This window comes from Alosa alosa, chromosome 2 (assembly GCF_017589495.1).
Source record: "Alosa alosa isolate M-15738 ecotype Scorff River chromosome 2, AALO_Geno_1.1, whole genome shotgun sequence".
Classification (NCBI taxonomy): domain Eukaryota; kingdom Metazoa; phylum Chordata; class Actinopteri; order Clupeiformes; family Clupeidae; genus Alosa; species Alosa alosa.
Window position 1 is genome coordinate 4,409,603 of NC_063190.1, and position 23,721 is coordinate 4,433,323.

At 40.6% G+C, this 23,721-nt stretch overlaps 4 protein-coding genes across 7 annotated transcripts in view; 3 read left to right on the top strand and 1 right to left on the bottom strand.

The window, feature by feature from the left end:
- The window catches only part of p2rx5 (purinergic receptor P2X, ligand-gated ion channel, 5), an 18,211-nt gene extending 15,132 nt beyond the window's left edge, over window positions 1-3,079 (top strand). For both annotated transcript variants that reach the window (XM_048234388.1, XM_048234377.1), the window contains exons 7-12: window positions 348-489; window positions 829-962; window positions 1,041-1,134; window positions 1,227-1,292; window positions 1,608-1,690; window positions 2,014-3,079. In XM_048234388.1, coding sequence (XP_048090345.1) covers window positions 348-489; window positions 829-962; window positions 1,041-1,134; window positions 1,227-1,292; window positions 1,608-1,690; window positions 2,014-2,182 — 688 coding nt within the window. In that variant the 3' untranslated portion in view covers window positions 2,183-3,079. The remainder of the gene's footprint in view (window positions 1-347; window positions 490-828; window positions 963-1,040; window positions 1,135-1,226; window positions 1,293-1,607; window positions 1,691-2,013) is intronic.
- Window positions 3,080-4,118: 1,039 nt separating this feature from the next.
- On the bottom strand, window positions 4,119-5,623 carry emc6 (ER membrane protein complex subunit 6). Its single transcript, XM_048235873.1, has 2 exons — window positions 5,420-5,623; window positions 4,119-5,221 (listed from the first exon to the last, which is right to left on the bottom strand). The coding sequence occupies exon 2, from the start codon at window positions 5,195-5,197 to the stop codon at window positions 4,862-4,864; it is 336 nt and encodes a 111-aa protein (XP_048091830.1). The 5' UTR covers window positions 5,198-5,221; window positions 5,420-5,623; the 3' UTR covers window positions 4,119-4,861.
- Window positions 5,624-5,859: 236 nt separating this feature from the next.
- Window positions 5,860-9,287, top strand: shpk (sedoheptulokinase). Of its 3 annotated transcripts, none has more exons than XM_048236489.1 (7): window positions 5,860-6,269; window positions 6,362-6,503; window positions 6,632-6,815; window positions 7,011-7,163; window positions 7,265-7,461; window positions 7,701-7,901; window positions 8,118-9,287. In XM_048236489.1, exons 1-7 carry the CDS (start codon window positions 6,117-6,119, stop codon window positions 8,522-8,524), a joined length of 1,437 nt encoding a protein of 478 aa, XP_048092446.1. In that variant the 5' UTR covers window positions 5,860-6,116; the 3' UTR covers window positions 8,525-9,287. The 3 variants fall into 3 exon arrangements, with proteins under 3 accessions (XP_048092446.1, XP_048092454.1, XP_048092463.1); XM_048236497.1 differs by having other exon boundaries at window positions 7,286-7,461; XM_048236506.1 differs by lacking the exon at window positions 7,701-7,901.
- Window positions 9,288-9,572: 285 nt separating this feature from the next.
- trpv1 (transient receptor potential cation channel, subfamily V, member 1) lies at window positions 9,573-21,904 on the top strand. The gene is made up of 16 exons (XM_048235803.1): window positions 9,573-9,601; window positions 11,637-11,876; window positions 12,204-12,358; window positions 13,896-14,048; window positions 14,147-14,284; window positions 14,373-14,671; window positions 14,816-14,992; window positions 15,117-15,281; window positions 15,377-15,472; window positions 15,570-15,640; window positions 15,766-15,931; window positions 16,022-16,088; window positions 16,329-16,657; window positions 16,754-16,875; window positions 20,587-20,699; window positions 21,273-21,904. Exons 2-16 carry the CDS (start codon window positions 11,653-11,655, stop codon window positions 21,374-21,376), a joined length of 2,379 nt encoding a protein of 792 aa, XP_048091760.1. The 5' UTR covers window positions 9,573-9,601; window positions 11,637-11,652; the 3' UTR covers window positions 21,377-21,904.
- The last annotated feature ends 1,817 nt before the right edge of the window (window positions 21,905-23,721 follow it).

The window sequence follows — 23,721 nt, forward strand, 5'->3', positions numbered from 1 at the left end:
TGTCAGACTACAAGGCCTGTCATCCAAGAGATCTATGACAGCAGACTTTGTGCTGCCCATGACAGGTGGCAGCAGGAACGGCTCAAGTACTCAGATTTCAGCATGGCTGTTGTTTGACTTAACCAACTGGGACCATGGCTCAAGGTTGCCTCAGCCTAGACAAATACAAAGATTGAGCCTTGTACATTGCTTATGAATAATGCTTATATGGAGTTAATGGAGCATGGGGAGCAAAAGAGCAGTTAGTGAACTCCCTTCAGGCAATGTAACCTGAAAAATCATATACACTGTATATGTGGTGTTCAGTGACAAGGATATTTTTTATCCCCCATTCCCTGCCCTTCTAGGTCTAATATCCTGGACACTGGGAATGACTCGTATCTTAAAAAGTGTATGTATGATGAGGATGAAAATCCTTACTGCCCCATTTTTCGTCTTGGTGACCTCGTGAGTCGTACAGGATACAGCTTTGAGGAAATGGCTGTGTTGGTAAGTCCTGGCTTGATTTGATTTAATGGGAGGATAATTTTCTGCCTCAGGACATAATAGTCTATAAATGATTTTCACACAACACCACCCAGAGAAACCTAATGGTGCTCTCATGAAACATGCATAGTATCAGGTTCATTGTCAATTCAGATTTTTCTTCCTCTGGCTGTTAAACATTTAGCTAAACTCAAGCCAGATGAAACCATTTTACACTAAATAATAATGCACAAAACAAGAAATAAGACCTAGAAAACATGGTTGTACTTATGAGTATCCAAGTGAGTGTGAAACGTTCATATGCCAGTAACTGCTGTGTCTGTTTGCTGCCTGTTATTTCAGGGGGGGTCAATCGGAGTTGCAATTGATTGGAACTGTGATCTTGACAAAGATTATTCGGTATGCAACCCTCGTTACAGCTTTACTCGCCTGGATGGTCATACAAATAGCAATGCCACATCAGGTTACAATTTCAGGTATTGAGAAGCATACAATCTTTCCAGTATTGCATGCAATTAACTCCAAAAACTGCTGAGACAAAGTGATGTTTCTAGATATACCCAGTATTACAAAGATGGAAGCGGGGAAACTTATCGTACCCTGTTCAAAGTATTTGGGATCCGGATTGACATCATGATTAATGGAAAGGTATGGTGAAGCTCACATGTTACTTTGTTTTTATCAGCTTTCTGAGTTTGTGGGTTAGGATGTTTCAGTTAACATTGCTCTTTCTTCAATAGGCAGGAAAGTTTAACATTATTCCAACCATCATAAATATTGGATCAGGCCTGGCCTTAATGGGAGCTGTGAGTATTTCAATGAAATATTATTGTTTCACATTGAAATCATACATTAGTATTTTACTAGTGAATGAGTATATAATATTTTCATTACTGGGCATTGCAGTTTGATAAATGTGCTATCACTACCCCCAAGTGGCACTATTGTTTCATTGTGGTTTAGCTCTTCTTGTGGATGTCTGTCCTGTTATTCTGTTTGTATGTTTTCATATGCACATAGATAGCATAGTACAGTAATGATCAAATCTGTCTCATGTTCCTTGTGTAAGAATTGTGGTTTACTCTCCTGTGAAAATATATGCATTTATTCCTTATTTCTAGGGAGTGTTTCTTTGTGACATGATCTTAGTGTACCTGATGCCGAACAGCTCATTCTACCGTGAAAAGAAATTCGAAATTGACAAGTAAGGGGTTCAGGAATACTAAAATGTAGTTGTTTGACGTATTTGCTGTCAGATATTAAAAGACATTCTAGGTAAAAGAGAACAGGCATCCCACCTGGAAATTACTAATTTTAACTGTAGGCTATCACCAAAGAGTTGTGTTTGATTGAGAGCATTTAAGAATGCAATAAGATGTCTCAAACAGATAAATAATTCAGATCTTTAGGTCTAGAGGCATTTTTTATGACAAAATATGTACCTATATGAACCCAAACTGACATAATATGCAGAATGTCCCAGTCTGTATTTTTTACTGATACTAATGGCAATTTCCTGCACTTTAGGGGTCGGGGACACAAGAAGCACCGAGATCATAAAGACCACAAGGATCATAAAGACCACAAGGATCATAAGGATCACAAAGATCGTAAATCTGCGCATCACCGAGAGCGACGGCACCGAAAGCGGCCGGCAGAACAGCAGAAGCTGACTGCCGTCACAACCCAAAATTAGCCTTCCGCCTGACCAGAAACATGGAGAAGGTGAGGGATTTTCTATGAGGCAGAGAGAGCTGTATTCTACAGGAGCAATCTCCAAAACAGATTCCCACATAAAGGTTCACTGGGAGATCATTTGAATTTGAGACAAATTCATGTGAGTGAAATGTAAGTGATATCCTGGAAATTGCTTGAATTATTTTTGTGAACAGCTTCATAAAAAAAGGCAATGAGTAACATCTATCTGTCTGTCTCTGTAGCAGTCAGTGCTTGCTTTAGAAGTCATTTGCTGCTTCAAACAACTACTTTTACTAAAGTGCTGGCGTGTCTTCCCATTTAGCCACAACAAGATGGCCTGAGTTGTATTCAGAATAATCTGTTTACAATAAATATGGCATTAGTGTACAGACACAGTCTGGTGTGTTATAATGCAATCATGGGAGTGGAACCCAAATATTAGGGGTGGGAAGATAAAAAATCGATGAAACAGTTGTTCAAACAAAATGTTCACAAGATGACATTCGGGTCTAGTAGGATGTTTTCAGATATTTTGAATAGCAGTTGGGTGCAGTTTGGCCTCATTGTGCAGTTAAAAAAAAATAATATACATTATTTTTAATGTTAACATTATGTCATTAAAACATTTTAATTCACCTACCTTCTTCCTCTATTGACAATGAAGATGAAATATATGGCAAGCTTGTACAAGTCTTCACACAGGCCAGGTATTCCCTTACAGAAATGTCAGGTTTCTGGTGAAGTTGCCGCAAATTTGCAGCAAAGTCATATTGGTCATATAGGTTTCTGGCAAACAGTTGCGGTTAACTTTTGGTAATGTTTCAGCAAATTTGCAGCAATGTCATTATGCAAAATAGGTGTCACCAGAAGTTCACTGGAAGTACACATGTACACATTTGCCACTAGTGTATTGTTGCCAGAACTTTGCTGGAAGTTTGCCTCTAGCGGCCAACACTGGCAAACTTCTGGTGATATTTTCTAGTGAACTCATTTGTTCCCCACAAATCATCCACAAGTTTGCTGCAAATCTGCCGCAAACATTTCATTTTTGTAAGGGTTGCCTGTGTGACTTGATAATCAGACTGTGAAATGGAATGCTCGGGCCAGTCGAAAATGTGTTTTACAATGTTATGTTGGGGCGTCATGTTCAGTTGAACAATGTATTTCCAGTTGTAATTTCTAGCAGACATTGTTAACTCTTGTAGGTTAAGTTTAATTTGTGAAGTTGTATAAGAGAGACATGTTTATGTCACGTGTTTGTCAGGTCATAATTTAATGTTTACAGTGGGTGGTTTTTTGTACCGTCTTCGATGGAACAGAGCTATTGTGGAGCAAAACATATGTAATATAAATTCATATTTAAATATATTGTTTCATAATCTGGTTGAGAATAATTGCATGTACAATGCCCTCATAAAACATAAATAAAATATTAAATACATGTTTACTTATGCAAGAGGGCTAATGAACCTACAAATGAGCTGTATCAAATTTGCCCACAAAATCTGCAACGTGGTTTAAAGATCATCCAAAAATGTGTCCTCCACAAAAGTTGAATACATCACACAACAAATATATTTTGTTCTAGTGTGTATTTTTTACCAATAGTGTGTGATAATATGTTAGGTTAAACTACCATAATCATATTAGCAAAGGGCAGGAATTGCTGAATGATTTTATTTTCCATTTTATTTTGTACTGATAAACAATGTGTCTTTATTGCTAATTGAGGTGGTTCACATTTGTAACCAACACATGTATGAACCAAGAAAAAAACAGACTGTCCTTGTTTCAGTTTCCTGAAGCTAGAGACACGTTGTGTGACTGGGCACCCAAAGTTAACAGGTCTTGACAGACACACACACACACACACACACACACACACACACACACACACACACACACACACACACAACAATGTACATGTGCATAACTGGTATTACTGTGTTTAATTTAAACAAATGCATGTCTTTAAAATCCAATGTCTTTCAATTGTACATTTTACAGTTTATTATTATTGGTTAAAAATGGCAACAAAGAGTGGACATTTTAACATGTTTTGATGACATTACTCATTCTAAATACATTTAAATAAATCACTACACTGGGTGGAATGGTTATCTACAACTTACTACTAAACATTGCATGAAAATAATGATGTTGGTACAGGGCCACCCTCCTCAATGTAAGACTTCTATGTTAGTGAGCTACAGGAAGGTAATAAAGTAACCTGCACATTCTACTTGAAACCATATGGTAGGACTAAACCATGTAGTGGGTCACTTATAATTAACTGTATTTCATAATTTTTAAAGAGCTGACAAAAATGGATCACTAGCAGGTTCTCTGATTATCAACATTCCTTGAAATAGAGATGGTTGACGTTTTCCATTTAAATGCACGTTGACATTGTGCACTCTAGCAGAAGCTGACTGTATGGTTAAAACAAATGTAAAGTATGAAGCACTGTGTAAGACCAATTACATGTACATTAACCGCCTGTGTTGTGACTAAGGTAAAAGATAATCTTCAGTGCAATAACAGTTCCTTCGAAGATATATTCATCAAAAATGTCTTAGGAATTTAGTGGCTGCTGATCTAAACAACATATGTGGGAAACTAGGCCTAGCATATAGCACATCAACTTAGACATGTTAACAACGTCTCTGTATACCCTTCAGTACACATGAACCATACCATACAGGAAAGTCCAAAACAAGATGTAGGTGAAAAGACCCCCAACAAGGCCTCCAGTGAAAAGCAAGCGTCGAGATTTGAAGCACTTATTCCATCGACGACCCGCCTTGAGGATGAGCAGTAGAGAGAGGAGGAAGGATGCGAGTAAGTAGAAGATGAAACCATATAATCCAGTAAGACCCAAGATTCCCGCTGTGGCCCCGGATAGGGCCGAGACAGACGTCCTACTATAGTCAAGTACAGCAGCGTTGCCCCTCACTGCGACCTCGCTGATGAACTGTGGTCCCTCACGTTTGGCTGCCAATGCGGCGGCCATGATTCTACAGAATCAGTTAAGAATCTAACGATAGGGGAAAACAGAGGTATAAGTCACCGATTAACGTTGGCATCACAATGTGGTTTCAGTCAAAATAAAAAACAATACATTTTCTTTAAGAGAGTACTTCCCACCAAAACGATACACCGTTTTAGATGGCTAACACGACTAGACGAACAGTTAGCTGCTAGCGTTAGCTAACTCAGCATTTTGACGTCTTACCCTGAAAACGATATTTCCTTCAAGGAAACTTCCAAGCGTGACTTAACAACCTTTCCACTGGAAAGGATATACGAGTCTCAAGAAAAAAATGGAATGTGATCAATTCTGAATGGGAAATTAATTTTGTGAGACAACCAAAGTTAAATCGTTGCGGCTATTTGCCTGTTCCTTCAGCTGCCATCTTTGACGCAAAGCATTCTGGGTCGTTAATTCTGTCAGGTCAGAGCCAGTTTATTCTCTGAGTCTGTGAAAATATAGTTCGTAAATGCGCTTCATTTAATACAATATATAAATATAAAAAATAATAAAACAATATTTCATATATAATTAATAATTGTAGATGCTTGAAATAGCATAGTTGCAAGAATATTTTTTGTTTTTACAAAAACAATATATATAACCTTTGACACTACGGTTCACCCTTAGGGACAATCAGAATACAAATATTTCAGTGTCTGTAATACAGTTACACCAGAGATGGTTACACTACAACTAGCCTACTTCGTAAGAGCACAAAGGTTCGAACCAGAGAGTGTTAAAGCGGAGCTAGTAATCAAGGATCTTTGGTTGAACCATGGACCGTCTACTGTTTATTGTACAATGGAGGGAAGCTAATGTGATATTTTAATAGCCCGTCTCAAACCAAAGTTCGAAAGGTAGTGGTTTCGAGCGGTAAACAGACGTTGCAACCTTGAATATGGCACTTTCCACCTGTACGTCGAACTATATCCTTGGGATCGATTTAGGAACCACGTCTGTGAAAGTTGTATTGCTCGACTCCTTGTCAAGAACTGTCACGGAAAGTTACTGTTTGCCAACACGAGCTGACAAGGAAAGCAATGTGACCAATGTGCGTTAAAACAAAAACCTGGCCAGTAGTTGTGTCTTAGCATGGTTCAGAAATGTAATAAACTCTTTCTTTTAACTCCTTTCATCCTGCAGGCCAAGGAGCAGGATCCAGAGAGGATAATTAACACCCTCAATCAGTGTGTTGCTTCTCTGCCTGGAGAGAAATTGCAGAAAGTCGTTGGAATTGGAGTCTCTGGACAAATGCATGGAGTTGTGTTCTGGAGAGCAAAGACAGGTTTTTTTTTTATCATAGTTTGTGTTTTTCATGCTACCAGATTCATGCACTGTTATATTTGAAAATGCTTTGTAGTACATTCATTGGTTATTTATAATATTGCACTGTCTCTGAACCTACCCTGTCAGGTTGTGAATGGTTTGGCACCAATAATGTTCGCATGTTCAAGCCCAAAGACACCAGTCAATTAATTATATGGCAGGATAGCCGCTGCAGCAGTGATTTCCTTTCTTCGTTACCACAGCCAAACTCTCATCTTACCCTTGCCACTGGCTTTGGATGTGCAACTATCTTCTGGTTGCTCAAGCACAAGTAAGTGAAGTGGTTTACTATACTATTAATATTATATTATGATGCTCTTGACATTGCTACCCATGGTCCAACAAGAATGATATGTTTTAGGTCAAACAGAATAGGCCTACCCGTTTGTGTGGTTGGAGTGGTTTACACTTATGAATGTACATATCCTTGTTGCATCTCAGAGATTGACATTATTTCCATCTGCAGACCTGGATTTCTCACAGAATTCAATGTGGCTGGAACCATCCATGATTATGTGGTATCGATGTTGTGTGCATCCAAGGACTGTTCCATTTCAGCACAGAATGCTGCCAGCTGGGGTTATTTCAACACTGTCACCCATCAGTGGAACCTTGACATGTGAGGATGTCTTCTATAAGGGAAAAAAACACCAGAGGGAACTTGTCTTGGAACTTGACAAATGTATGTTCCTCATGCCTTCTCTATATTAATTGATATAGCAATCTCTGCACCTCTTTCAGTCTGAGAGAGGCTGGCTTTCCTGTTCATCTGCTCCCTGAGCCTGTTGAGTCTGGGGCCTTTGCTGGACACACCTGCTCTGAATGGCACGGGATCCCTGCTAACACTCCTGTTGGGGTCGCACTTGGAGACCTCCAGTGCAGTGTCTACTCCACTATGACCAATAAGACTGATGCAGGTAGATGTAGATGATGCTGTGTGTGTGTGTGTGTGTCTGTCCCCGGAAACATCATAATGTTTGATGGGTTGAATATATAGCATACGCATGAACTAGCATTTCTAATGTTTGTTTTGGAGTGTCACATTTTACCTGCCTTGTGTAGCATCAAAATGAACTTGCTAATCGACTGTCATATTCCTATGTTTTTTTAATGAAAATCAAATAACCACTAACAACCTCACTAACATACTCCACAGTTCTCAACATTAGCACTTCAGCTCAACTAACCTTTGCCATGCCGGCTGGCTTCGCACCTGACTGTGTGCCTGATGCTCTGTCACCCATCGCCTACTTCCCTTACTTCAGTGGCTCCTATTTGGCAGTAGCGGCCTCACTGAATGGAGGCAATGTGATGGCGACCTTTGTTGGAATGCTGACATCCTGGATTAAAGACCTTGGTAAATTAATTAATTATTTATAGTTAATTTAATTTAATTAATTAAATTAACTATAAGCATGCACTAAGTGATGTTGTGAGATCAGATCAGATCACATACACCATTACACGGTTGAGGGTTTTTATCTCAGGCTCCTTAAGAGGGGCTGTTAGTTGCTGCTGCTGCTGCTGCTGCTGGTGCATAATCATCTCTGGGTTTTAAATGTCATTCATCCAGGGGTTGAGATCAGTGAGACCAGTATCTACCCGCAGCTTATCCAGGCTGCCCAGGACCAGTTAGACACGGACCTGAGGGTCACCCCCACCGTGCTGGGTGAGCGACACGCGGCCACTTCCCTGGGCCAGGTGTCCAACATCTCGCCCTGGAACCTCTCGCTGGGCCATGTGACCCGAGCTCTGTGCCGTGGAATCCTGGACAACCTCGTGAGCATGATGCCTTCGCACACGTTGCGGGAGGCAGGAGTGGAGAGGATTGTGGCTAGTGGGAGTGCCCTGACCCGGAATGAAGTCATTAGGCAGGAGGTTGAGAAAGCCTTCCCACTGCCAGTTGTCTATGGAAAAGATGTAGACTCAGCAGTTGGAGTTGCTATGGTCTGCAGTGACTACTTGAGTAGAAAACGATGAATGGCATGTCTTTCATGTCTTCATCACACTTCATCTGTAGAGTTGAAATGAAGTAGAGTTAAGAAAGTGTATTGCATTCCGTAGTTTTTTGTTTAATGTAGTTTTAATTTGAATGTGATCATTTGCACAAGGATGTCAAAACAATGTTTGCCTACATTTTTTTCTAGTTAATTTGTGTTTCTTTGACACATTTTAAATTGTTCTTTTCTAAGAAACTAATTTGAATTCAGTTTGCTGTTATTTGTTTTGCAAGATGATAATTGCATAAAATATTTTTATATGAATATACCTTAATTTCACATGTTGACAAACATAATTGTTAGTTGGGCATGTCGATGATAATCTTAGTCTTGATAATCTTAATAGTTTATGTGAATTTTTATATAGCATGTTAATATGGAAGCCCGTTTCCGCCACTTGAATTATGTAATTACGACTTTAAATCTCAAAATTATGACTTTAAATCTCAAAATTATGACTTTAAATCTCAAAATTACGACTTTATTTCTCATTATTATGACTTTATATCTCATAATTATGACTTTAAATCTCATAATTATGACTTCGTATCTGGCAGTTTTTTTTTCTTCAAGTGGCGGAAACGGGCTTCCATATGTTAAAGCAAATTTCTGTATAAACAATGACGGGACAATGTATTGTATTATGTATAATTGTATCACAATATACAGTGTAAAATGCATAAACTGTATTCAGTGAATTATGAAAATATGTGTGTTTAAAAATAAAACCTTGCATAGCAGTATTTCTATTATTTGTAATCAGTGAACAAATGTAATTGCCACAACCAGATTAATTCACCATATGGAAAGCCTTTATGGCTGGGCATGAGATGACGCTACTTTCATTTCTGCATGTGCAGGCAGGCATGCAGGCAAGCATCATATGCAGCAGGGACAGCCTCATGACCACTCTGTGCACTGTGAATCGTTTAAGTCGTCTAACAGGAAGCTCCAACAACTTGAGGATATAAAAAGAACGTCTGAGAGCGAAGCGCTGTTAAACAAGACTCACTAATGTGGCAGTTACATTAAAGGAACTAGGTTCTCTTAACCTCAGGTAAGACTTTTCATATTGTATGTAATTGTTATATGTCCATGTCAACAATAAGGTTTTGTTTTATTGGTAAGGTCTGTTGGTCCTAGAAGCAAAGGCATTAACTGGTAATATAAAATGTGTAAGATTCTGATCACAAAGGGATCTGCATGATTCCAGGGTAAGAGCAGTGTCACAGAGATAAACAAATCAGATGATTGGCCTGTGAATATGTGAGTACTTGGAAGTGCATGGATAGCATGGCTTGTCTCTAAAGACCTCTACATTGTAATCAGCAGCAGAAGAGATCAATACAATCCTCCGTCCATGCTTTTAGTTCTCTCTGGAGATAATTCTCCACATCACCAGTACCCCATTTCTCCTCAGTGTGGTCAACCTGTCTCTCATCCTTTGTCTTAGAATGTTCCATGAGCAGTGTGTGTGGATAGTTATCAGGAATTGAAGTAGCTGATTTTTGTTTTTATTGTGCGTAAGTACCTCCATATTGTTTTTCTGACTCAGTACATGTATGCAATACAGTGACAATAGTTGTAATCTTACTGTACGTAGTCATTTTATATCTTTTGTGGTGTTATTTTCATTTAGCATCTGAAACATGGCTTTCATCATTTTTCTTCAAAAGCAACATTTCTACTAAAATAGTTTCTAGCCATGTCAAAAAATGATCTGTATTGTGGGCAGCAGATGCATTTGTGAAAGGCCATGTGTAATATAAAACTGATAATGTCACTGTAATCTGAATGGTGGTGATGAAGAAAACCAGAGTCTGATACAATTATGCCTGGCTTTTTGCTTCTTGAAACCGGCTAATAAGATTCAGTCCATTATAGAGAGTAAGACAAAATTGTGTCAAACCAAGATAGTACTCTGTAAGTAAGTGAAAACTGCTTTGTAGGTATTACGAGTTGTACTGGAACTGATTTGGCATTTTAAAATGATATACAGTATGCAAGAGATAGCATGTCCTTGGGATGTGCTGCGAATGTTTCAATAAAAATTTGAACACAAGCAGTAAACAACTTGGAACAAGAGAATCAAGCAGGAGTGGACGTACAAGATCAATAAGTCGGCTTCTCAAGTTTCTCAGCAACACTAAACCTCCAAGTCATCATTGTGTATAGATACACTGGTGCTCACATCCTCATATGGCTATTTTAAAGGTTTCTGTTCTGTATTGTGAGGTTGTTTAGTGCTACAAATGTACTTATGTGATAGTCTCACTTGTACTGTGAACACATGTTCTTCACAATGATATGTGTATATTTTAGCTCATTTGATTGAGGCTAAAGAGTAGAAGAACCGTCCAAAGTCATAAAAGAATAACTCCGCTTGTCCTTTTTCAATTGTTTGATCATGTGCTTGGACCATGGCAGACATCACAAAGAGATGGGACATGACTGTTTTGCCACAAGATCCCCTATGACACTGGCATTGTTGAATCACTGGTCACCCCTTCCCCTTTTCCAGGCGATTTTACAAGTGGACCGTTCTCATATGACTTTTGGTGAATATCTGGTGAAACAAGGTCATACTTAAGATTGTTGCTAAGGGAGAGCAACACAGACATGTTAAATAAACACTTTGTTTGTGCTCTGTGGTAAAACATCACAAGACTGAGCACACGGGGTACCAAGACTGATTCTCATAGTGTGTGAACTTGTACCAACAATTGCGCTTATTCAACAATGTCCCAAATATCACTGCATGTGTGCCAATGTCTTTGATTTACACATGCAACAGCTGTGGAGATGTTGAACCAATGCTAATGTCTGAAAGAAGCAATACAACTGGAATATTAAATAGAATGGAATAAAATGGAATATATTTAATTGTTAAAGAAATATTAGAATTCATTATTATGAATCTAGAATTCAACTAGAATCCTAAAGCAGATTTTCCAAAACAAGAGTCTTAAGTGATCATGGAGTATGGCAGTATGACTTAAATGCAAGACTATAGATTTCATACTGTTTTATGTAGATCATGAATTGGGGATGACTTCCTAATGGCACTTTATTTCCACATCCCGTTATCATAGTATTTCAGACGACACAATGGCAACACCAAAGAACCATCAGAGGAGGCCATTCACCCTGGAAGTGGATGACCAGACCGACGAAGAGCGTGCTCAGAGCAAAGAACAGGGCACAAAGGATCACTGGACCTCTGCATTTGGCGTGGGTGCATCCAAAAAGGAAAGGATCCCTATGGACTCTGAATATCAAGAGGAGCTTGGAGAGCCCTCTTCACAGATTAAAATCAACAGGAATTTCGTCAAGTGAGTTGTGATATGTAGTTAATCATAATTCATAACACTCATTTATCTTTGTAAGTCATTGCAATCAATGACCTTGACATGGTTCTGAAAAGCTTGACATTGCAAGTGCTATTTGACTGTTGGAATGCCATACAGTATGGTTTTACCCTACTACATCAGGATTTCACTTCCAGAGATTTTTGTACACATGTAAAAAATGTTTAACATTATACAGTGGCAGTGGCACCTTAAATGTTTGTCTTATCTAATTGCATATTGTTTTGCATATAATTCTTGGCTGTCAAAATATTACCAAAATATTACCACTTGGAATCTCTTGTTATGCAGGGGCGTCAGAGGAATAACAGGTGAAGCTGCCCAAGACAAGGGCAAATTTGACATGAGAAGGCTCTTCTCAGCAGTTTCTAGTGGAGAGGTTGCTCAGCTCGAGGGACTGGAGCAGTACCTGCGCCGGGCCATGAAGCACCTGACTGACTCTGAATGTAAGGCTGAAGTTGACTAACTATCTAAATATTTTTATTCACATGCTGGAAGAACATGGGCACACTGATGTTTGACATTCATGGATTGAAGTCGTTGAGTGCCACATTGGGGTATTTCAAAAGGTCATCATGTTTCATGGCAGCAGCCAGACCAGCAGATACCCGGCCACTGCTGAATTACTGATGCTAAGCAGGTATGGGGTTGGTTAGTGCTTGGATTGGAGACCTCCTTGGAAAACTAAGTGCTTTTCAAGGCACTCAAAACACTTTACAGTGAAGGAAGAGCCTCACTAACCACCACCAATGTGTAGCACCCCCCTGGGTGATGCACGGCAGTCATTATGCGCCAGAATGCTCACCACAAACCAGCTTGAGGTGGAGAGTGAGGGAAAGAATGAATGAGCCAGGTTGGGAATTTAACCAGGACACAGAGGAACCCTCTGCTCCTTTGCAATGCATGCCACGGGATCTCAAATGACCACAGTGAGTCAGGACCTCAGTTTAACCAGAGATTTTCTAATGTGGAGACACAGCACTCACACAGCACACAAAAAATCCTCCATAGAAAAGCATGGGGTTAGTTTGTTGTCTACACATAACCCACCCCTTCCTCGGCAAAACGACATATGAATACATTGAGCCAATCATGTGGTGTGATGTGAATACATTGAGTCAATCATATGGTGAGTTGTGAATACATCTTGCCAATCATATGTTGTGAACTTGCCGCTGGAGCAAGGTTGGTGTCATGAAGACTTGCGCACGCGCATTTCTACCGAATAGGATGCCCGATGAGTGCCCAAAAAGCGTTGCAATATGGCCGCCGAGTGGAGGGACTTGCCTAAAAGGACTTTGGTTTAACGTCTCATCTGAAGGATGGCATCTCCTACAGCAGTGTCCCCGTCTCTGCACTGGGCCATTGGGATTGATTTTTGGGAATTTTTGAGGGAAGAGTGCAACCTAACCACCCACCAATGCCACTTCCATCAGCAACTAAGTTTTCTAAGGAGGTCTCCCATTCAAGAACCACATCAATTCTGAAACCAGTAACTGCTGATTTCATCATGTCCTGTTTATTTACTGTTTCAGTGCCATGTGACTGTCTTGCGTCAAGACTTTTCACCCCTAGAATTCAAAGACTTTCTCCAACACTAATCAATGTTTTGGGGCAGCCGTGGCCTACTGGTTAGCGCTTCGGACTTGTAACTGGAGGGTTGCCGGTTCGAACCCCGACCAGTAGGCACGGCTGAAGTGCCCTTGAGCAAGGCACCTAACCCCTCACTGCTCCCCGGCGCCCGCTGTTGTTGCAGGCAGCTCACTGCGCCGGGATTAGTGTGTGCTTCACCTCACTGTGTGTTCACTGTGTGCTGAGTGTTTCACTAATTCACGGATTGGGATAAATGCAGAGACCAAATTTCCCTTACGGGATCAAAAGAGTACAGTATATATACTCATACTTATACAATGTAGGCTACTATTTTTGCAATTACATCCTCAGTTTTCATGTTTGATCATGAACCTTTCTAACTTTGTGCAGATCGGTCCAAGGGAAAGACTGCTCTACTCAAGGCTCTCCTAAATCTAACAGATGGCAGAAATGACACCGTGAAATTGCTCCTTGATATTGCGGAGAAGATGGGTGATTTAAAGGAATTTGTCAATGCAGCGTATACAGACATTTATTACAAAGGTGAAAGTTTAGTGAATATTTTTAAAATCTGGACATGTTTTAAATCTGGACACGTTTTTCCACAATCAGATATTATGACAGTATGATTTCCCCTGTAGGCCAGACAGCCCTTCATGTAGCCATTGAGAGAAGGAGTCAATACTTTGTTGAGCTTCTGGTACAGAAAGGAGCTGATGTCCACGCCAAAGCCTGTGGGAAGTTCTTCCAGCTGCATGATGGACCTTGCTTCTATTTTGGTAGAGAGATATCAAAGGGATCAGACATTGATGTTGATGTTAAGTCAAACTTTGTAACCAAATAAAAACATGCAGTTTCTGTTTGCAGGAGAGCTGCCACTTTCCCTGGCAGCCTGCACCAACCAGAAAGACATGGTTGACTTCCTGTTGGAAAACCAATACCAGAATACAGATGTACGGGAGGCAGACTCTCAGGGCAACATAGTTCTCCACGCCCTGGTGATGGTAGCAGATAACAGCCCTGAAAACACAGATTTTATTATTAAGATGTATGACCACATTCTGACCAGAGCTGCCCAGCTTCACCCAAAAGTCAAACTGGAGGAGATTGAGAACAAGCAGGGCCTCACTCCAATTAAACTAGCAGCCAAGAAAGGCAAGATTGAGGTGAGATTAGATTTAAATTCTGCATTGTTTGCTAGAAGCATTATTCCTGGCAAAAGGCTTTTATTTTGATACACCTTGATTTGTTTCTCCATAACGCATTGAATAATTCTCTTACTTCTCCTCTCCTCTTCCTTCTTGCTGAAGCTGTTTAAACACATTTTGCATCGAGAGTTCCAGGATAAGAAGACCAGACATCTTTCCAGAAAGTTCACGGAGTGGGCCTATGGGCCGGTTTATTCCTCACTGTATGACTTGTCATCACTGGACTCCTATGAAACAAAGTCTGTTCTAGAGATAGTCGTTTACGGTACTGAAATCCCGGTAAGTCTACATTTTGCTTGTGCTCATGGTAATTAGGTACATAAATATCATATTGAGTCAAGATCATGTTTGGATGCTTCAAACTAAAATTTCTAGACATACCACATTTATACTGTCATTTTAGAACCGTCTGGAGATGCTTCAGGTGGAGCCACTCAGTCAGCTGCTGGAGGAGAAGTGGAGGAGATTTGCTCATCCAATATTTCTCTTCACTTTTGTGGTCTATTTGATTTACCTCAGTGTTTTCACCACCGTGGCCTATTTCCGGAAAGATGGATCAGATGGACTGGTTGGTCATTCACTTTGGTTGTTTTTTGCTCCATGATTGATTGCTTTGAAAAGACAGAATGGTTTGACTTGCTCTGCTGATTTCATTTCTCCCAGCCACCATACCCACTGGAGAATACATTGGAAGATTATTTTCTTGCATCAGGGCAAATCATACTTCTCTTGGGTTCGCTTTACTTCTTCTTCAAAGGGGTATGTATCACACCTAGAATGCGGACCATTGTTATTAAATAGTTTGTTGCAGTCATTCTGTAGGACAGAAATTACATTAACGCTGTTCTCTTTCAAGTTATCAGATTTGAAAAGAAAACGTCCAACCCTGGAAACCTTGTTAGTAGATGGCTTCTGTGAACTCATTTTGTAAGTCCCAGGAAAAAAATGTGTTTAAAATAGAAATAAATGTTTAAGATAGTGGGACATTGACAACATTTACAACAAATTCTAACAGCCATGATCTTATTTTTTGTGCCTGACCCGGATCCCAGTTTCACCCAGGCAGTGCTCTTCCTGGTCTCCGTGGTGTTCTACTTCTGTAGTAGGAAAGAGTATCTTGGGTTCATGGTGTTGTGCCTTGCTCTCAGCTGGGTCAATGTACTCTATTACTCTAGAGGGTCCAAGAACATGGGCATCTATGGAGTCATGATACAGAAGGTACCTGCCATACTGCACTTCCTCCTGTGTTTGTGTTTGCGGTTGTGTTGAGTTCATTTCAGATATAACACACTTTTTTTGTCATTATAGATGATTCTTGGGGACATTTTACGTTTCCTTTTTGTCTACATGGTTTTCCTCTTTGGATTTTCAGCAGGTACACAGATTTCATACGAAATACTAAGAAATTAGGTTTTGGAAAAATATTATTAGGAAATATTAATTTGCATCTTTTGTATGATTGATCACGTAATCAAGATAGATACAACATCATGTAATCATTAAAAGACCGTCCAAAGCTCATATTATCTCTACTGTTTAAAAGCCATTGACACCAGTGAAAATGAGTTAGTTCCACTGCCTTTGTGTGAGCCATCTTAATGTCTTTACCCCCTAGCAATAGTCGTTCTACTGGATGAACCAGAACCAAACAGCACAACAAATGTGTCAAAAGCCCGTTTTTTTTTTACAACCGATGACTCCACCAACTGCAAAAAGCCAACTTTCAAAAACTTCTACTTCACCACTCTGGAGCTGTTCAAGTTCACCATTGGCATGGGGGACCTGGAGTTCACTGAGCAGTACCGCTACAAGGAGGTGTTCTATGTGCTGCTCATCTCCTATATCGTCCTCACCTACATCTTACTCCTCAACATGCTCATCGCCCTCATGAACAAAACAGTGGAGAAGACCTCCAAAGAAAGCACAAACATCTGGAGACTACAGGTATAGTGTCTTTCCGCACTGCTAGACGACTCTGGCATGGTCTGTGTGATCCGCATGCTCCTTCATGTTGGCACCTGTGTTTTCATGCGTACCCAGAGAGCCATTACCATCCTGGATATAGAAAGACGTCTACCACGGTGTTTGAAGCGCAGACTTCGCTCTGGAGTGGAGAAAAACCTGGGCAATGGCAACGGAGAGGACCGGCGCTGGTGCTTCAGGTAACTCACATTTGTGACTCACAAATATTGTACATAGACATACACACATATATCTACATTGGCTTGATGAAAATGTTATCTAAATTATACTGCTCAAAAAAATTAAGGGAACACTCTGAGCACAAGTAAAACTTTTGAGGCGAGTGTTTTATTTTGCAAGAACTGTCAGACATTCTGTGAATTTAGTTTGAGAAAGGAAAAAAGGGTGGAAGGTTTCAAAAAATGTGTTTTAACAATTGTGGAAAACTGTAAGTGTTCCCTTATTTTTTTTTAGCAGTATATATTAAAGGATATATCTTTGGCTTTCTTGCTGTTCATTGACACTAGCAGAAGTAGTAAGACACGCTTATACGTAGGCATGAAACAGATGGCACGGTTGAACATGACACTAGCACAACAGGAAAACCACATCTGACCTAAATCAAAAACACACTGACTGCTCCGTAACAGGAACAGGCATATTAGGCATATTTCGTGCTCACATTAACCAAAGAGGGACACTAAACATGTAGGCATATTTCGTGCTCACATTCACACTGCATCATTGCCGTCTGCATCAATGGCACAACACAGAGCAGAGTGAACGCCATACGCTTGCTACAGGATACAACAGAGCCACATAACTGCATGTGTGGCACATAATAACTCTGTTCACAACTAGGGATGTAACGGTATGAAAATTTAACCTCACGGTTATAGTGACCAAAATTATTATCACGGTATTTCTAAAAGTGTGTTCAATATGTTCAGAAAGCACTGTTAGGCCTACACAAGCTGAAATAGTTTCAAAAAGTGTCCCGTTCACTTTTTTCTTCATGTTTAATTGGCTATGTGCTTATAGCTTAACTTACCCTACCATAACTTGGAGTTTGCTATTTCTATTATTTGGATGCAATGAGTGAGACCAAAGTGAACATAAAAAGAAGCAGAGTGGCTACATGATACAGTGCACATTTTGCGGTGAAAAAGTTCCGCCTTTTAAAATCAGGTGTAGCCTAATCCGAATCGTAGTTAAAACCATCAATTAGACAACAGAATCAGTAGGGTATCAGACTATCTTGCACTAGCTGCAGCATGTGAAGCAAATGAGGATGCACCTTTCTGTGCCTCTGAGGTCGATGTGAGCAATGCCTTTAGGAGGGTTAATTGTAGAAAAGCTGCTGGACCGGATGTAATTTCTAACAGAGTTTTGAAATCCTGCGCTGCTCAGTTAGCTCCTGTGTTCACTTATATCTTTAACACATCATTGGCTCAAGAGATAGTTCCTACTTGCCTCAAGCAGTCTGTTATTGTTCCAGTACCGAAAAACAAAAGTCCATCATGTCTGAATGACTACCGCCCAGTAGCCCTGACGTCTACAGTGATGAAGTGTTTTGAGAAGCTTGTGAAAACATTTTCTGCTCATCCCTCCCTGCCTCCTTCGACCCCCTCCAATTTGCTTACAGAGCCAACAGGTCTACAGAGGATGCCATCTCAAACCTCATGCACACCACCTTAACTCACCTGGAGGAGGGGAATGGGAATTATGTGAGGATGCTGTTCATTGACTTTAGTTCAACATTCAACACGATAATACCTCTCACCTTGGTCACAAAGATGAAGGCCTTAGGACTGAACACCACCCTGTGTCACTGGATATTTGACTTCCTCACCAACCGTTCACAAGTGGCTAGAGTGGGGGGTCTGACATCTGACTCATTAACCATCAGCACTGGTGCTCCCCAAGGCTGTGTTTTGAGTCCACTGCTGTACAACATCTACACACATGACTGCAAAGCCAACAGTAGTCATACCTCCATCATCAAGTTTGCAGATGACACAGTGATCTTGGGCCTGATTAGTAACAACAATGAACAGCTCTACTTGGATCAGGTTGATGAGGTGGCACAGTGGTGTCAATCTAACAGCTTGACACTGAATATCAATAAAACCAAGGAAATGGTAGTGGATTACAGAAGGAAGCAGCAGAACTACAGTTACACCCCACTAATGATCAGCGGGTAACCTGTAGAGAGAGTCACAAGTTTTAAATACCTTGGTGTCCACATTACTGAAGACTTAACATGGACTGTTAACACTCAATATGTTCTGAAGAAGTCCAGACAACGACTCTACTTCCTTCGTCAGCTAAGGAAATTCAAAGTTTCTACATCCATCATGAAGGCCTTCTACACTTCAGCGGTTGAGAGTGTTCTAACTGGTAGCATCATCACCTGGTATGGGAACTCCACAGTTAGAGATTGTAGTACTCTGCAGAGAGTAGTGCGCTCAGCTGAACGTACTATAAGAACTCAACTCCCTGCTCTAAAAGATATCTATTCTAGAAGAGTACTCCTAAGAGCCCAAAAGATTCTGAAGGACTCTTCTCATCCTAACAATGGATTATTCCTACCGCTGAAATCAAGAAGACGCCTATGTAGTCACAAAGCCAGAACTGAGAGACTCAGGAGAAGTTTTTATCCCCAGGCCATCCGAACTCTGAACTCACACTATACTGACTTTGCACACATTCACTCCTCAGCACTCTCAAACATTTCCCAACTCTGAATTCACACTATACTGAATATACTGAATATACCCCCACACACACACACCGACATGACTTTTAGCACTTTTACATCCCTCTCCCTATGCTACAGACCTTTTTTTTCTTTTCTTATTTCATCACACGTCAAAACACACACACACACACATATCTGACTTTCTCCAACTTTTGCACATCTCCATAGAACTTTTTATTTATTATTTTTGATTTCTCCTCCATCTATCTACCCATGTCCTTGATTGCCTAGCCTTTCTGCCCCCCCATCCCCATCCCCAACACACACACACAAACACTTACATCATCACTGTCATCACCTCACATACATACAGCACACTGCTTGCTACAGTAAGCCTCCTCTACATACTTGCTGCACACTGCCCCCCCCCTCCCTACATACACAGCACATTGTCTTCAGGATCTTCTCCAACACACATCCTCTACATACTTACAGCACACTGCCCCCACCTGCCCACACACACACTACACACACACACACACACAGTCACTGCTCCACTCCCCTCCCGCCCACACACACATCTTCACTGTCATCACTCACATACATCATACATACAGTACTCTGCTTGCAATACTAAGTCCCTTCACCATACTTGCAGTACACTGCCCCCCCCCCTCCCTACACAGCACATTATTTCATCAGGAAGCTTCTCCAACACACATATTGCACATTGCCCTCTCCCCACATACACAGCACACTATCCTATCTCCCCTGTCATCCCCCCAACACACACACCAAGACCCCTGGCAGTTGGGTTAGCCCCTTGAGCCGTGGATCTGCCAAAGGTTTCTTCCTTGGTAAGGGAGTTTTTCCTTGCCCCTGTTGCTCTTGGGTGCTTCTTGTTGGTGCCCCCCCATTCCCAATCCTCCTCCACCTTTCTTATGCAGCCCTTGCCACTTAATCGACCATTTGTGTTCATGAATGTATGGGTTGAGTAGGGGTCATCAACTAGTGGTCCGCAGCCCACTTGTCCTTGAGGACATTGCTGGTGGTCTCTGACCATGGATTCAGTCATGTAGTTTCAATGTGGGAATCAGTATTCTTATTCATTGGTGGTCCTGGGGTTGCCTCCATAGTCAGAATGATGGTCCCTGGTTTGCAATCAGTTGAAAACCCCTGAATTAGAGTGTGTGTTATTTGTTGATTTCAGAGTGGAGGAAGTCAACTGGATCAAATGGAATACCTGCTTGGGTATAATCCATGAAGATCCTGGGAATCAAGACTTCAGGATATCAACGCCCCCACCTGGCAGACCAGGGAGAGGTAATTTAGTGGGCGTCCATTTACATGACAATTATTTACATTTATTCATTTGGCAGACACTTTTAGCAGCCACAAGAAGCTTTCATCCAAAGCCACTTACAGCAATAGAATAACATCAGTGGCGGATGCTGCTCTTTGAAATAGAGAAAGCTGTAATAAGATGATTCCTGCGCTCAGATCTGCGCTGGTTTCTACACTTGGTTGATAAATGAGGGCCATTGTGTATATCTAAGCAACATATTGCAATATTGCAGTTTTGGTTGCCATGAATAATTGCATGCTGACTATGACTCACCACAAGGGTTTCACTTCCTTCCACTCTTTGTCTGGGTCTGGGTGAGCACGAGATCTATCTAAATAAAGAGTGGGTTATTTAGAATGTTGCTGCAGTTTCTGAAACTGCATTCTACATCTACATATTCCAACGGAATGGTGATGCTGAGCTAATGCCTATTGTTGTCAAACTGATATGTGAAAGTAAGCCACCAGACATTTTAACAGTTACACTGCAAGACTCAAAGCATGAGATGTATGAGTGTTAATACATGTTTTTATGCTCAATACATACAACAGAGAGAAGCTGGCGAGGCTTCCTGAGGGATTTCAGTCAGCGCCGGCCTCATGAAGGGCAACAGCACGCACAAGAGATGAACCTTCTCTCAGTCTGCCATGCTTGATCAAATGACTACTGTTCTCCAATCAGCAGTTCCATATGTCACTGTTTATCAAAGACTTTTAAAGATTTCAACTTTCAAAGATTTGAAATGAGGAATGAATTATCTACGGCCCCCAGGGTGATATTTGATTAGTTTTAGAACCGGCCCGCAGGCCACAGCCGCCGGCTGCTGTTTTGCACGCACCAATACTCCATTCCCCACAATGCAACGGTAGCCCACGAACGCCGCCAAGTGGGCCTTAGCTTCATTATTCATCAGTATTCAGTCAGGGCAGATGTCAACTTTCAGCTACCCCCCTCCCCAGCGTTGAGCCTGAACACGTTCATTGAACAAAAGTTCATGAACTCTTTCATATTTTGAGCGAACGTGAACTGTACCTACTACATTGTAGCAAACTGCACAGTTGTCTTAGAATGATTTCTATTGGTTACGTATCGAGACACACGGACACAAAATGCCGGGCCAGACCTGGCCCTTATGCTCCAGCACTAAACATCTATGTGAGGCTGTATCTACAACACACACTAGTTAGACCCGGTTATGAACACTGTAATCAACTATAAACATAAACACGACAGTCAGGGCCTTTAACATTGGTAACTTGCATGGTTAACATTAACATTCAACATAACACATCAACCGAACAGCATCATGGGAGCACAGTCATGAACAGCTAGGCTCAGATCATTACAGTATTACTGCCGGATGAACGTTACTGTGAACTCTTTCATTTTGGTGTCTGTGAACGGCACGCTCTTTCAGTTTAACTTCGTTGAATAGGGTGCCAGATTTCTACAGAGCCTTCCACGCGAAAACCCGGCTAAAACACACCGTAAAAAGGCCTTAATATGGCAGCATGCAGGTCACCATTTGTCAAACTATGGGCTGCGGCCCGCAATGTGGACAATGGTCTGCAGAGTGAAATTATTCCCGGGCCATCGTCTGATAATTTGCTGCGCATTTGATCAAGGAGCCGGCGGACAGAAAAAGAAAACAAACATTTCTGCAATTAGTAGGAAATACTTGTTTGGTGTTATCAAACATAGAGGCATAGAATTAAGTCGTGGTATGAGCTTTTATTCAATGCATGCGTGTGCACGTTGGTAGCAAAGCTAAGCTTCAACCTATTGGAAGGCTATTTAATTATGAAACGACATTTAATAGAACGACGTGGATTTATGCAACTTCCAGACTAACAGACTATATAAAACACTGTTTGGCATTAAGTATTAAAGTCAGCCAAAAGCTATTAATTAGTCTTAGTTAAAGATAGTTAAAGATCTCTAGATCAGTGATTTACGCATGATCTGATCCGCCATTTACCATTCACAAAAGCTGGTATTGTGTTTCCTGAATCCTTACATTCAGGCATTCAAATTAAATGTAATTAAATAGCATATAAATATTCTATCAGTGTATGATGCTTGCATGAGGGAAACATCCCAAAACAACAGGCACCCATATAACTGCTGTTGTTTTGAGAAGTATTTCTCATGCAAGCATCATGCAACAATGCAAAAACAATGAAACTATTGTAGGCCTAGGCCTAATTATATTTTGCATTAGTAAAGCAGTAGCCTACGCTGATGTGCATGTTTTCACAAACTTTTGTGAACAATCTTAGCACTTTAAACATTGACTGTTTTGAAGTGCATGTATAGCAATATAGTATAAAAATAATAATAATTGTGATATCATTATGATAATTTGATGGGGGGGGGTGGGTTCATGTAGGTGGGCCCTATATGACCCCAAAGTATGCCTTGACTGGGCCTCAGGTCAAAGAAGTTTGAGAAAGGCTGATGTAGACGACAAAGCAGCAAGGAGGCATCGTATGATCATTTAAACAAGTTTTATGACAAGGTCGGTGAGGATGGGAAAAATCGTACATTTCTGTGCAAACTTTGCCCGCACTTCAGTCACAGTCATTATTCATTTAATCATTAAATAAAATACAGTACACGTCTTGGTTCAATAGGTTACGTGCAGTCATTTTAATATGTTTTAATAAACATTGAACCAGTCCGGCCCTCGGCTTGTAGCAAATTTGTTTTTTTGGCCCTCTAATGTATTTGACTTTCACATCCCTGGTATAGTAGGTTGTATGAGCAGTATAAATACAGAGTCCGAACAATGGAAAAGGTTCAGCCTGTCAAGAAAAAAAGAGTGCATATGAAGAGTTTGGTTCCAAAACGCTAAATCTCCATTTTTAAAAACATTTAGAAGTCATGTTATTTATGTATATTCATTTATTTATTTATGTTTATGTAATATCAATAAAATTGAAGTTGTGTTGTTTTGATTCAGTAAAGATAAATCAAATTCCAATACCAAATATAGCTGCA